Source organism: Lolium perenne, chromosome 1, assembly GCF_019359855.2.
Source record: "Lolium perenne isolate Kyuss_39 chromosome 1, Kyuss_2.0, whole genome shotgun sequence".
Lineage (NCBI taxonomy): Eukaryota > Viridiplantae > Streptophyta > Magnoliopsida > Poales > Poaceae > Lolium > Lolium perenne.
Window position 1 is genome coordinate 67993414 of NC_067244.2, and position 12841 is coordinate 68006254.

Here is a 12841-nt window from a genome sequence, read left to right on the forward strand (position 1 = left end):
AATAAAAATATAGTGTCTAGCCCTCTTCCATCAGATCGGTCTTTTGGTTAAAGTGGCTAGCGCATCAATCCTATACATAACACACATGGGCGTACCCAGCGGGTGGGCCGAGGGGGCCATGGCCCACCCAGATTTTTTTGACAATTTTCTTCTACCTACTATGACTCAGACTTCAGTATTGAACACAGAATGACTAGAACATGGATGAGATCAACATGGCTGAGATCCCTGTCTGTTCCTCGTGTAGCCGAGCAAGCCATGAGCGGCCGAACAGCGCATCACGCCTAGCTAGTCGTCTACGCGAGCACCTGCCCAGCCGAAATTCTTGAGAAATCACTCGGTCTGCTAGGTGCCAATACGTTCTAGGTAAAAGATACCAATACAAACCTCTGAATCAGTTTTTCCTTACTTGGGAGTTAGCATTTCTTCGCTCTTCTCAGGTTAATTCATCCATCCCGTTTAAATCTTTCTTCGTCAGCCTTCACATAATAAAAATGGTTACTAAATAAAGGGGTTCATTGACGTTAAAAAAATAGCTTACAAAAAAAAAGGTCCATGTTTTGTGAAAAAAGGTTCGCGATCCTATATATATTTATATATTTCATGGATATTAAAAAGGTTCATGTCTTAAAAAACATTTTCCAAAAATGTTTGACGGAGTCTTGGAAGAATAGTTTACGGCTCAAAAAATGGTCTACCGATGTTAAAAAGAAGTTTTATGTTGTTAAAAAAGTTAGATGGCTTGAAAAAATGGTTCACACTTCAAAAAAAAATGTTTCATGGATGTTTAAAAATGTTTAAGCTTCAAGAAATTGTTCCATGGATAATAAAAAAGATCATGTCTTGAAAGAAAATGGTTTAGGTTCAAAAAGTGTTCGTCTATATTAAAAAGAATAGCAAATATGGATGTGCGTTGCTTTGAGTTGATTTAATTTTAAAGTTAGTTCTTTGAGAATTTCAATATAAAATAGGGAATAGTATAGCTAAATCTACATGCACTTGTTTATTAGTTGAGATACAATGTTGAGCTACAATGTCTTGTAATAGAGAATTTCACCATGAATTGAGCTACAACGTTGTGAATCGATTGGATATCTATATTAATCATTTATTATTTCTTTTATCGCAAAAAGCTAGCGTGATTTTTATAAGTGTACCCACCCACCAATTTTTTCCTGCGTCCGGCACTGATAACACATAGCCATTGCTTTTCAACCATCATTACTGAGGATACATGCGCGCGGTATATATAAACAGGCAGAACGCAGCCACGAACAACGCATCAAAGGATTTCGTATGAAATTGTGTACCCGTACCACAAAATAGGAACATTCAGCGGATGGAGCTCGAAAGCACAACATTTTGATAACTTGAAAGGTTAAGGAGGATGAACATCTACATCTCCATCTCTCCAAATTCCAAATCCCTCTCTTGCCTAACAGGAACACCTTCGGGAGGAAGAGGATGAGCACGAAAAACATCTTCTCTTCGCACTTTCCTCCCGTTCCCACGCCTAAGTCGCACGCAACAAAACAGCACAAACTCTAGTAGAGATTATCCATCCTAGCACCGCGCCAAGACTGGAGTGTCGAGGCTTCAGACCAGCTTGTATCCAGTGACCCATACATTCGCCGGAGGACCCGGCTGCACGTACCCAAACCGGAGGCTCCTCCCGGGGCGCAGCGCCGGCAGCCACTTCTGTGGAACGTAGCCGTACCGCGCCTTGTCGAGGCCCCACAGCCGTCCGCTGAGGTCCGAGATGCCGAGGTGGAGGCCCCGCACCGTCTTCCGGGACCTGTTGGTCACCGTCACCGAGTACCTGTAGTAGGTCCTGCGCTTGCTCGCCCATGTCCTCGTCACGTTCTGCTTGATCTCGAGGTGCTCTGAAGCTGCAGTTCAGGCCCAAGATGAATAAGAAGACACATTCAGAGTTCCATCTGTTACATTGTGTGTACAGCTAGTAATTACCGTGATGATGCCGGTGAGATGGCCGGAGTGTGTAGTTTGCACTCGAAGGAGCCACCTCCGGGACTGACTGGTGATACTCGTCGATCCCGCCGCACGCGCCGGCGAGGCGGGCGAGGACGCCGAGCAGCGGCGCGCTGTTGTAGGTGGCGGCCTCCGTCTGCTCGTAGTTGTTCCTCTCGTCGGCGAAGTCGTCGTACTCGTCGGGGCCGCCGACGATGGCGCCCTCCAGGAGGTTGGGGTTGCCGGACTGCTTGCCGTACCAGCTCGAGTAGCCCTCCTGGCAGTTGACGAAGGAGGGGTCGGTCTTGATGGACACGATGGAGGCGCCACGGTGGTGCACCTGCCGCGGGTAGTTCAGGCCGTAGCCGACCATGTAGCTCGTCCCCCTCGGGTTGTCGCCCAGGATGTAATTCACCTGAACATTGTGTCAGTCGTCTGTACCAATCGTAACTACGACAGCAGACATGCCAAGATCGGAATGTTCAGGTGGCCGCGAAGGTTACCTGAGACTTGACGAATGCGAGGATCTCGAATGGCTGCACGGCGCCGGCCGGGCAGCGCACGGCTCCCCTGCCGGTCACCGTGGCATAGTCGGCGTACACCGTGAGCAGGAAGGAGGCGCTGGTGACGAACTGGAGGTTGTTCCACCTCTGGTGGTACATCACGCCGCCGGGGGTCCTGGGGACGTTGACGGCGCCCTTGCCGACGCAGGAGCAGACGAAGAACTCGGCGTTCTGCCGGTACCTCTGCAGCGCGTCCGCGTGCTCGCCGGCTCTGCCCTGAAGAAGGAACTGCAACAGCACATTATCGTACACGAGGTCAGGCAGATGAGCTTAAGTTGCCGAATGCGAGCGATGATTAGCCAAGGCAAAGTGTAGGGACCTTGGCCGCTAGGACTTGCACGCCGGGATACTTGACGTCCCAGCCGAACTGGTTGATCGACCAGCCCGTGCCGCCCAGCGCGTCGCCGTTGGTCGCCAGGTACTCGAGGTAGAACCGGTCCTCCGTCGCCTCGAACAGCCACGCCGCCGCCCAGAGCAGCTCGTCCTGCATCGCAACATTGAACGCTCAGAACGTCTGCATTGCGTCAGTCACCAATCACCATCGGATGTTTCGGGGTTGCTTACCCCGTATCCGCTGAAAGACCCGTAGTAATTTCTCGCCACAGTGATGCTCGAATCGTACTTCCCGCGGTACTTGTCGGCGAATTGGAACAACTGAACGAGCATCAAAGAATCAGACAGCATTGTAAAAATCTATGCAATTTTTGTTCGATGTCCAAGATTCAGTTACGTTTGCCGGATGGGCCTTATAGTACCTGCTTAGAATGCTCGAGGAGCAGGTTGGCATAGCCCGGATAAGTGGTGCGGAAGATCATCGACGCGGCGGCCATCGCCGCGGCCGTCTCTCCGGCCAGGTCTGACCCGGGGTTCTGGGGGTCAATGCGGAACGCCTGGCGGCTCGTCGTCATGTCCTCCGGCCGCTGCCAGCAGTTGTGGTCCGTGTCGCCGTCTCCAACCTCCCCGTACAGCACGTCGGGCTCGGGGTGCGCCTTGATGAAGTAGTCTGTGCCCCACTTGACGGCTCCCATGGCGTTCTGGAGCTCGCCGGCGGAAGCCATCTGCTTGCCGTACTCCAGGATGCTCCACGACATCATGGTCACCGTGAATGCCATGGGCAGCCCGAACTTGACGTTATCCCCTGCATCGTAGTACCCTCCCACTAGATCCACCTGAAACAAAACAAAAAAAGAAATAGAAGCACAATTACAACAAATGCTATGCACCCAGGGAACATAAGTGACATTGGTTCGTCAAATGTTTTTGTCAGTGTTATGAATATAACGTGTGCATACTCCATTGGCTTTCCCATCAAAGAGACCAGAGCTCTCCCTCCAGGTGACCCTCTGGTCAGGAGGGAGCGTGCCGGACCTCTGCGCCTCGAAGTAGAGGATGCTCTTCTTCAATGCCATGCCGTAGTCATGGCCAGAAGCCAGCTTCACCATTGGTGCAAGTGCCAGGAGACCAAGGATTGCAGCAACGACATTAGCACCACCATTCCTGGCCATGGCAGTGCACCCAAGAAGTAGTGTGAAACTGAAACAGAGTGAAAGAGCAGAGGATTTGGTTGGTTGGTTTTGGAGGGAGTTGGGGAAGTTCAACAGGGTTCCTCTTATACTGGAGGGAAAAGGGGGCGGGACTTGAGATTCAAAGGAGGCATGACTGGTTTGTTTACTCACTAGCCCTCCTTTCACACTTTAGCAAGTGGCTGGTGGATAATACTCCAAGCACAGTACTATACAGGCCAATGAGGCCTTAGGTTACACACCCTCGTACTAATTTCAATTGCAAGTGCAAAGGTTGGAAAAAGATCGGATGCACCTCGAATAGTGACTTTCCATATCTGTTTTCATATTTTCAAAATTAATACAGGTACAAATATAGATGTTGCCGAATATGAACTTAGAGCGGATGTGGAGCGAATGTTAATCTTTTTGGATATAGATATATGTATTTCCATAGCCACATTTGCTTCTAATTAAGTTCAATACCATATTTTGTATTTGTATTTTTGACATTTTTTTTCCAAAATGGGGTGGCCTCTGCATCATTTGTATTTTGTATTTGTATTTTTGATATTGGTATTTGAGAAAGAAATAATAGTAGTTATGGTAATATATGAATCTGGACTTACATCGAAATGAATGTGGTAACTATCCACCACCTGTTTTTCAGTGATTATGTGCATGTCTATGTTTCATCACCAGTAATAGCTAGGATGCCCAGTAATAGCAGTTGCTCATCTCAAGCAACTGCTCTCTTTTGTAGAGCAATTGCTCTCTTTTGTAGACCTTTATAACCTTTATAAATAAAACTAAAAGTATACAGTGGGAAATGTTTAGCCTCAAAAAATGATGATCTTCATAGAAAGTCAAACTATGTCAAATTTAAGGTTTATATTATTTTTAGAAAGTCAAACTATGTCAAATTTAACTACATTTTTACTAAAAACATCAAAATGCAAAATACAAATTCAACATCATTAGATAGATAATAAAATGTACAATAGGGTGGACTGCACTAGCACCTAGTGCAGCCCATGCTGCAGCCCTAGGCTTAGGCCCGAAAAAGCACTAGATTTCCTTTAAAATTTTAGAAAAAAAATCGTGTAAACAGTAGCTCAATGCCTACCCAAAAGGGCCAGCCCGTTGGTAGCTCATATCTGAGCCCACCCCTCGTATACGTATTGGTGATAACCTAGGTTGCTGATTTGGGGCGACGTTATGGGTTAACTTCGGACTCCATTTCTCCAACGGGCCGACCTAAATGGTTCTGGGCTATCCGAAACGATCCGTGCGGATAGCTGGACAGCCCGCGCATGCTCCAGAGGGGCTACGCAAAAGGCCGACTCGCGCGGACCGACGCATCCGCTCCCCAAATTTGGGACGCCAATGAATCCGGTCAGCCAATTCGTGCATCCTAGCTACCTTGTCCTGCCTAGAAAACCATAGCCCCTCCCGCCAGTGGTGCACACATTCCCTCCAAAAACCCTCCCATGGTAATTCGGCTGGCTGGAAAGCTAGCGGAAGCAATGGATTCAACGCCATGCCTGCCACGGCCACCGTCGGGAAGAAGAAGACGAAGCTGAAGAAGGCCGACAAGGATTTGACGGAGGACCGAGGAGCGCGGGTCAAGTCCAGCAAGCGCGCAGGCCAGAGAGAAGACGCGAAAGCTCGAAAGGCCGCTAATATGTTGGAAATGTATCTATAATTTTTGATGCTCCATATCAATTCCTATATGTTTTGTTTACACTTCGTGGCATTTTTATGCATTTTTTGGAACTAACCTATTGACAAGATGCCACAATGTCAATTCCTATTTTCTGATGTTTTTGTATTTCAGAAAAAATGTACAGGAAATATTCTCGAAATTGGATGAAACGAAAGCCGAAGTTCCTATTTACTGTCACGAAGACGGAGTCCAGAGGGGAGACGGAGAAGATCCAGGAGGAGGCCGCACCATGCCTAGGTGCGGGCCCCACCCTGGCTGCGCCTAGGGTGGTGTGGGCCCCTTGGGCGCCCACCGACCTCGCCCTTCCGCCCATAAATTCATCTGTTCGGGAGAAACCTAAATACCCGAGCCTCCGTGCATGAAAAGTTCTGTCGATGCTGCCATCATCGACCCTAGCTTTGGAGAGCTCTGAAGCTCTTCCTGACACCTTGCATGAGAGGGAGATCATCACCAGAGGCCTCTACATCACCATGCCCACCTACGAAGTGATGCGTGAGTAGTTCATCTCTGGACTACGGGTCCATAGCAGTAGCTAGATGGTTATCTTCTCCTAATTATGCTTCATGTTTAGATCTTGTGAGCTTCCTATCATGATCAAGATCATCTTTATGTAATGCTACATGTTGTGTTTGTTGGGATCCAATGAATATTGAATACTATGGTTGAGATTGATTATAGACTTTTATATGTTATTTGTGATCTTGCATGCTCTTCGTTGCTAGTAGATGCTCTGGCCAAGTATGTGCTTGTGACTCCAAGAGGGAGTATTTATGCTCGATAGTGGGTACATGCCTCTATTAATCTGGGAGAGTGACAATAACTTTTAAGGTTGTAGATATGATGTTGCTATGAGGGAGAAAACAACAATGCTTTATCCAAGGATAATTCTATTGTTTACTTTACATAATTTACTTAATGCAATAATCTGTTGCTTGCAACTTAATACTGAAAGGGGTGCGGATGCTAACCGAAAGGTGAATTATTAGTCATAGATGCAGTTGGATTACGGTCTATGAATCTTGTTGTAATGCTCAAATGAATCTCATAGTAATCATCTTGTCATGTATGGTCTTTATTCTGTCAATTGCCCAGCTGTAATTTGTTTACCCAACATGTTATTTATCTTTATGGAGAGACGCCTCTAGTGAACTGTGGACCCCGGTCCTTTCTTTTATACTGCAAATATTTGTTCTGTTTTCTTACTGCAAAGTACCATTCTCTTTATTTCACTTCAAACAAACATGTTTTTCCATACTATACGTCTAATCCTTTGTTTTCAGCAAAACCGGTGAGATTGACAACCTCACTGTAAGTTGGGGCAAAATATTTTGGTTGTGTTGTGTGCAGGTTACACGTTGTTGCTGACACCGGTAGAAGGATATGGCCTTTCAAAAGTGATTTCTTTCTCCTACTGGTCGATTAAACCTTGGTTTCTTACTGAGGAAAAACTTGTTGTTGTGCTCATCATATCTTCCTCATGGGGTTACGCAACTACGTGCTTTGCACAACATCAAGCTTTTTTCTGACATCGTTGCCGGGGAGAAAGAGGATTTCTGCAAGGGGAGTCTCTCATCTCCAATCTCTTTAATTTGTTATTGTTTTGCTTAGTTTATTTTACTTTGCCTTGTTTGATTCCTTTTATAAATAAAAAAAAGTTTCTATTATAGCCTTTATTTTTCTTACTCTGTTTTAATTTTACTAAAATGAGTACTCCTTAGAACACTAAGTTTTGTGACTTTACTAGCACAAATAACAATGACTTCATTTGTACATCTATTGCTCCACCTGCTCCTGAAGCAGCTTTCTATGAAATTAAACCTACTTTGTTAAATCTTGTTATGAGAGAGCAATTTTCTGGTGCTAGTGCTGATGATGCTGCTTCTCACCTTAATAATTTTGTTGAACTTTGTGAGATGCAAAAGTATAAGGATGTAGATGGAGATATAATTAAACTTAAATTGTTTCCTTTATCTTTGAGAGGGAGAGCTAAAGATTGGTTGCTATCTTTTCCTAGAAATAGTATTGATTCTTGGGTTAAATGCAAAGATGCTTTCTTTGGAAAATATTATCCTCCTACTAAGATTATATCCTTGAGAATTGACATAATGAAATTTAATTTTTTGATAATAAACATGTTGCTCAAGCTTGGGAAAGAATGAAATCTTTGGTAAAGAATTGTCCCACTCATGGACTGACTACTTGGATGATCATGCAAACTTTTTATGCAAGACTGAATTTTTCTTTAAGAAACCTTCTGGATTCAGCTGTTGGAGGTACCTTTAAGTCCATTACTTTGGGGGCTGCAATAAAACTCCTTGATGATATGATGATAAATTATTCTGAATGTCACACTGAGAGGACTCCACAAGGTAAGAAGGTAAATTCTATTGAAGAAATCTCCTCCTTGAGTGATAAGATTGATACAATTATGTCTATGTTTGTTAATTAAAGCTCATGTTGATCCAAATAATATTCCTTTAGCCTTTTTGGTTGCTCAATAAGAGCATGTTGATGTGAACTTCGTTAAAAGCAATAATTTTAAGAACAATGGTTATAGGAATAATTTTGGTAGTAATAATTATAGGCCATATCCTTCTAATAATGGTAATGGTTATGGCAATTCTGATGGTAATTCCTACAACAACAATAGAAGTGCACCCTCTTATCTTGAAGTCATGCTTAAGGACTTTATTAGTAAACAAACTGCTTTTAATTAATAAATCTACTGAGGAAAAGTTTGGTAAAATTGATGTTCTTGCTTCTAAAATTGATAGCCTTGCTCTTTATGTTGAACTTATTAAACTAAAGGTTATGCCTCATGATGTTAAAGAGAGCAAGACTTTGAATTTCATTCGAGTTAGAATTGATGACAATGTTAGGATGTTGGTTTAATTGCATGCTAGGTGGGAAAGAGAGGATGAAATTGCTAGAAATAATAGTATGACTAAAGTTTGTACCATCACCACCACTAGTAATGCTGAAGTCTCAAATGTTAGCAAACCTCCTACTATTACTGGTAAACTAATTGGTGTAGGAAAAGTTCCAACTCCTTCTACAAAATTGCCTAGAACCACTGAAAATGTTTCTGATAAGAGTCCTTTTACCTTTGACAATATTGACTTCGATTTTCATGGTTGCAATATCTATGAATTAATTAAGTTTTTACAAAATATTGATATTAGTCCTAATGCAAGTGGTATAAATATGGTTTTTACAAAACATATTACAAATGCTCTCATGCAAATTAGAGAAGAGAAGTTAAAACATGAAGCTTCTATTCCTAGGAAGATAGATGATGGTTGGGAGCCCATCATTAAGATGAAAGTGAATGACTTTTATTGCAATGCTTTATGTTATCTTGGTGCGAGCATCTCTGTTATGCCTACAAAAATTTATGATATGGTTGACTTGCCACCTTTGGAACAATGTTATTTGGCAGTTCATTTTGCTGATATTGCTAAGAAGAAACCTTTGGGAAGAGTTAATAATGTTCTTATTATGGTTAATAACAACTTTTTCCCCGTTGACTATATTATTTTGGATATTGAATGCAATGCTTCTTGTCCTATTGTTTTGGGAAGATCTTTTCTTAGAACTGTTGGTGTTGCTATTGATATGAGAGATGAGATTATTAAATATCAATTCCCACTCAAGAAAGGTATGGAACACTTCCCTAGAAAGAGAGAGAAGTTACCTTTTGATTATATTATTGGGACAAATTATGATGTTGATGCTTCTTCACTTAAAAATACTTGATTCAAGCTTTCCGCGCCTAGCTGAAAGACGTTAAAGAAAAGCACTCTTGAAAATAACCCATGTTTTATTTCTGTAATTTTTCTTTTGTTGAGTCTTTGAAGTTTTTACCTCTGTAATAACCTCTCCTTATCATTTTTATTTTTTTTGTGCCAAGGATAGCCTCTAATAGAAAAAGGTAAGATTTGGGGAAGGTGTTGTCCTGAAACAGATTCTATGCTGCCACCAACGTATTCTCAGCCAGAACATCGTATTGATCTGATAATTTTTGAGCATATATCCCGGGTTATTATCTAACTTTCGTTAGTTTTGCACTTTTCGATTTGAGCAATAGATGATTTTCTAAAAAAAACAATCTTTACCTGTTGTTCTGTTTTGACAGATTTATGCTACTATTTGCATTTGCCTTTTAGTCTTTTTCTTTTTGGGTTCTTTTAAGAGAAAGAGCTTTTTGAAGAATCTGCTACAGTAGCTAATGTTTTAATTGATGTTTGACTTATGATTATAACTGAACCAAAGTGGATTTCTTTTTTTTATTGCACTAATGTTGCTAATGAAAAATGTGTGAAGTTTTGTATGAAGGAAGTTTTCAAGTGTAGGAAGATAAAAATGATGTGATGAGATAAAGGATGGACAAAAGCTCAAGCTTGGGGATGCCCATGTTACTCCAAGAAATATCCAAGAGGTACAAACATCAAAGCTTGGGGCATCCTCTTCTTCATCAACAAACATATCGTGTCATCTTTCAAGACGCTTTATTTTTAATTTTTTTTTTTTTTTTTTTTTGCTGTAGCATATGGTTGGCTCCCAGCTAACTTTTTTTGGAGAATGACACACTCTGTTTTCATTACATAGAATATTGTAGTTTTCATTTTTATTGTTCTGCGCGTGTTCTCTTTTGCTAGTACTGCGTTTAGCTCTTGTTTTCCACTCGTATTTTGTTCAGAGCCTGTTAGTTTTCTTTAGTTAGGTATGATTAGCTCTCTGGTCTTTATTGATTATTATATATGATAGTTGTTTTAAATAAATTGATTGGTGTTGGAGACGAGTAAAATATTTCATACTGATAGTGTTGCAAAAGAAAGCTTGTTTAGACTGTGGCTTAGACTTTAGCATGTCATGTTAGACGTTATTTTAATTATATTCTTAGTAGTTATTGTTGTAGAATGACTTGTCTCAAATAGCTTAGAGTGCTTAATGTGCCATTGAAAGAATCATGTATTGTTTTCATCATACAAAGCATAATATTGTGGTATTCTCCTTTGATGCTTTAATTGGGTTGACTTGGCACATGCTTACACCATGTTATGAATACAAACCAGTCACATCAAGCCTCTATGATCATTTAGTTTTTGACTTGTAATATCACTTTATGCTTTCATTAAACTCCCAATCTTTTGCTAGCCTTCACCTGTACTTAGTATGAGCTCTACTCGTGCATCCAACTCCCAAAAATCAAAGTTTTCCTATTTTGTCTACCATACCTATCTATATGTGGTATTTCACCGCCACTTCAAAGTAAATTGCTTGTGTGCTACATTTAAAACCTTCAAAATTGTTACATATTTTGTGTTCCTATTTTAGCTCATGAGGAAGTGTTGAATGCTTTATTGTCTCTTTCATGTTTATTTTGGCTTCAAACCTTGACTAGCATGCATAATGTGCTAGTCCCTAATATTGCAAAAGGAGCAGGCAAGCGGGTGCCCAGCCCACTAAAATATAAAATAAACAAATAATCAATAAATCTCCTAACACTATGGACTTGAGAAATCATGAACTTAGCTTGTTGAAACAAAGGAGAAGAGAAACTTTATTGTTCTCTCTATGGGAGCCGCTCTTGAAGCCATTAAACATGAAAGGGTGATAGATCATTTGATGCCATTCCTTGACATAGACATACAAACCTCTCAAAATACATTTCAACACCTCTATTTTATTGAAAATAAAAAGCTCTAGCACATGAGTAATCTTGCTTCCCTCTGCGCAGTGTCTTCTTTTACTTTTATGTTGAGTATTCATCTTCTACCTTTATGCATCAATTAAGAGAGCATAGTTGTCATTCTGAGTATAATGTGCATAGTCCTAAAATCTATTATTGATTGATTCATGATTATGTTATTGCTTGTTCTCAAATTATTTATATCTAGTCACCTCTTGAACTTTAAAGGTGTCCTATGCATTTATGTTTTGCTATTCCATGAAGGACAAGCTGAATACCACTTTGCTATGTTTTCTCTATGCTAAAAAACAAACAGTTGCTTTCAGTGCACTATTATTCATGATCTTTTGTTTGAGTTACTTCTCATGTTGTAACATAGTTGCTAAGTTATATTTTTAGAATTATATCTATCATGCCTATGTTTAGAGTACTTTGATCCCAGCTCACAATACTTTTACAATAACTTGATCAAGATTGTGTTGGTTGCATGTCACGTCAAAAATTATTTTTGTTATCGCTTACCTACTCGAGGACGAGTAGGAGCTAAGCTTGGGGATGCTGATACGTTGCAAACGTATCTATAATTTTTGATGCTCCATCCTTGTTTTACACCAATTTTTATATGTTTTATTTACACTTCATGGCATTTTTATGCATTTTCTGGAACTAACCTATGCACAAGATGCCACAGTCTCAGTTCCTGTTTTCTGCTATTTTTGTATTTTAGAAAAGTTGTATAGGAAATATTCTCGAATTGGAGGAAACGAAAGCCGAAGTTTCTATTTTATTGTCACGAAGACGGAGTCCATAGGGGAGACAGAGAAGAGCCAGGAGGCGGCCGCACCATGCCTAGGCGCGGGCCCCATCCTGGCCGCGCCTAGGAGTGGTGTGGGCCCCTCGGGTGCCCACCGACCTCGCCCTTCTGCCTATAAATTCATCTGTTCGAGAAAAACCTAAATACCCGAGCCTCCATCCACAAAAAGTTTTGTCGCCACCGCCATCGTCGACCCTAGCTCGGGAGGGTTCTAAAGCTCTTCCCGGCACCCTGTCGGAGAGGGAGATCATCACCAGAGGCATCTACATCACCATGCCCGCCTCCAAAGTGATGCGTGAGTAGTTCATCTCTGGACTACGGGTCTATAGCAGTAGCTAGATGGTTGTCTTCTCCTCATCATGCGTCATGTTTATATATTGTGAGTTGTCTATCATGATCAAGATCATCTTATGTAATGCTACATGTTGTGTTTGCTGGGATCTGATGAATATTGAATACTATGCTTGAGATTGATTATAGACTTTTTATATGTTATTTGTGATCTTGCATGCTCTCCGTTGCTAGTAGATGCTCTAGCCAAGTATGTGCTTGTGACTACAAGAGGGAGTATTTATG

At 41.7% G+C, this 12841-nt stretch overlaps 1 protein-coding gene across 1 annotated transcript; it reads right to left on the reverse strand.

The window, feature by feature from the left end:
- Positions 1 to 1340: 1340 nt before the first annotated feature.
- LOC127296146 (endoglucanase 15) lies at positions 1341 to 4096 on the reverse strand. Its single transcript, XM_051326178.1, has 7 exons — positions 3824 to 4096; positions 3287 to 3700; positions 3096 to 3185; positions 2851 to 3015; positions 2472 to 2759; positions 1969 to 2383; positions 1341 to 1889 (listed from the first exon to the last, which is right to left on the reverse strand). Exons 1-7 carry the CDS (start codon positions 4034 to 4036, stop codon positions 1597 to 1599), a joined length of 1878 nt encoding a protein of 625 aa, XP_051182138.1. The 5' UTR covers positions 4037 to 4096; the 3' UTR covers positions 1341 to 1596.
- Positions 4097 to 12841: the final 8745 nt, after the last annotated feature.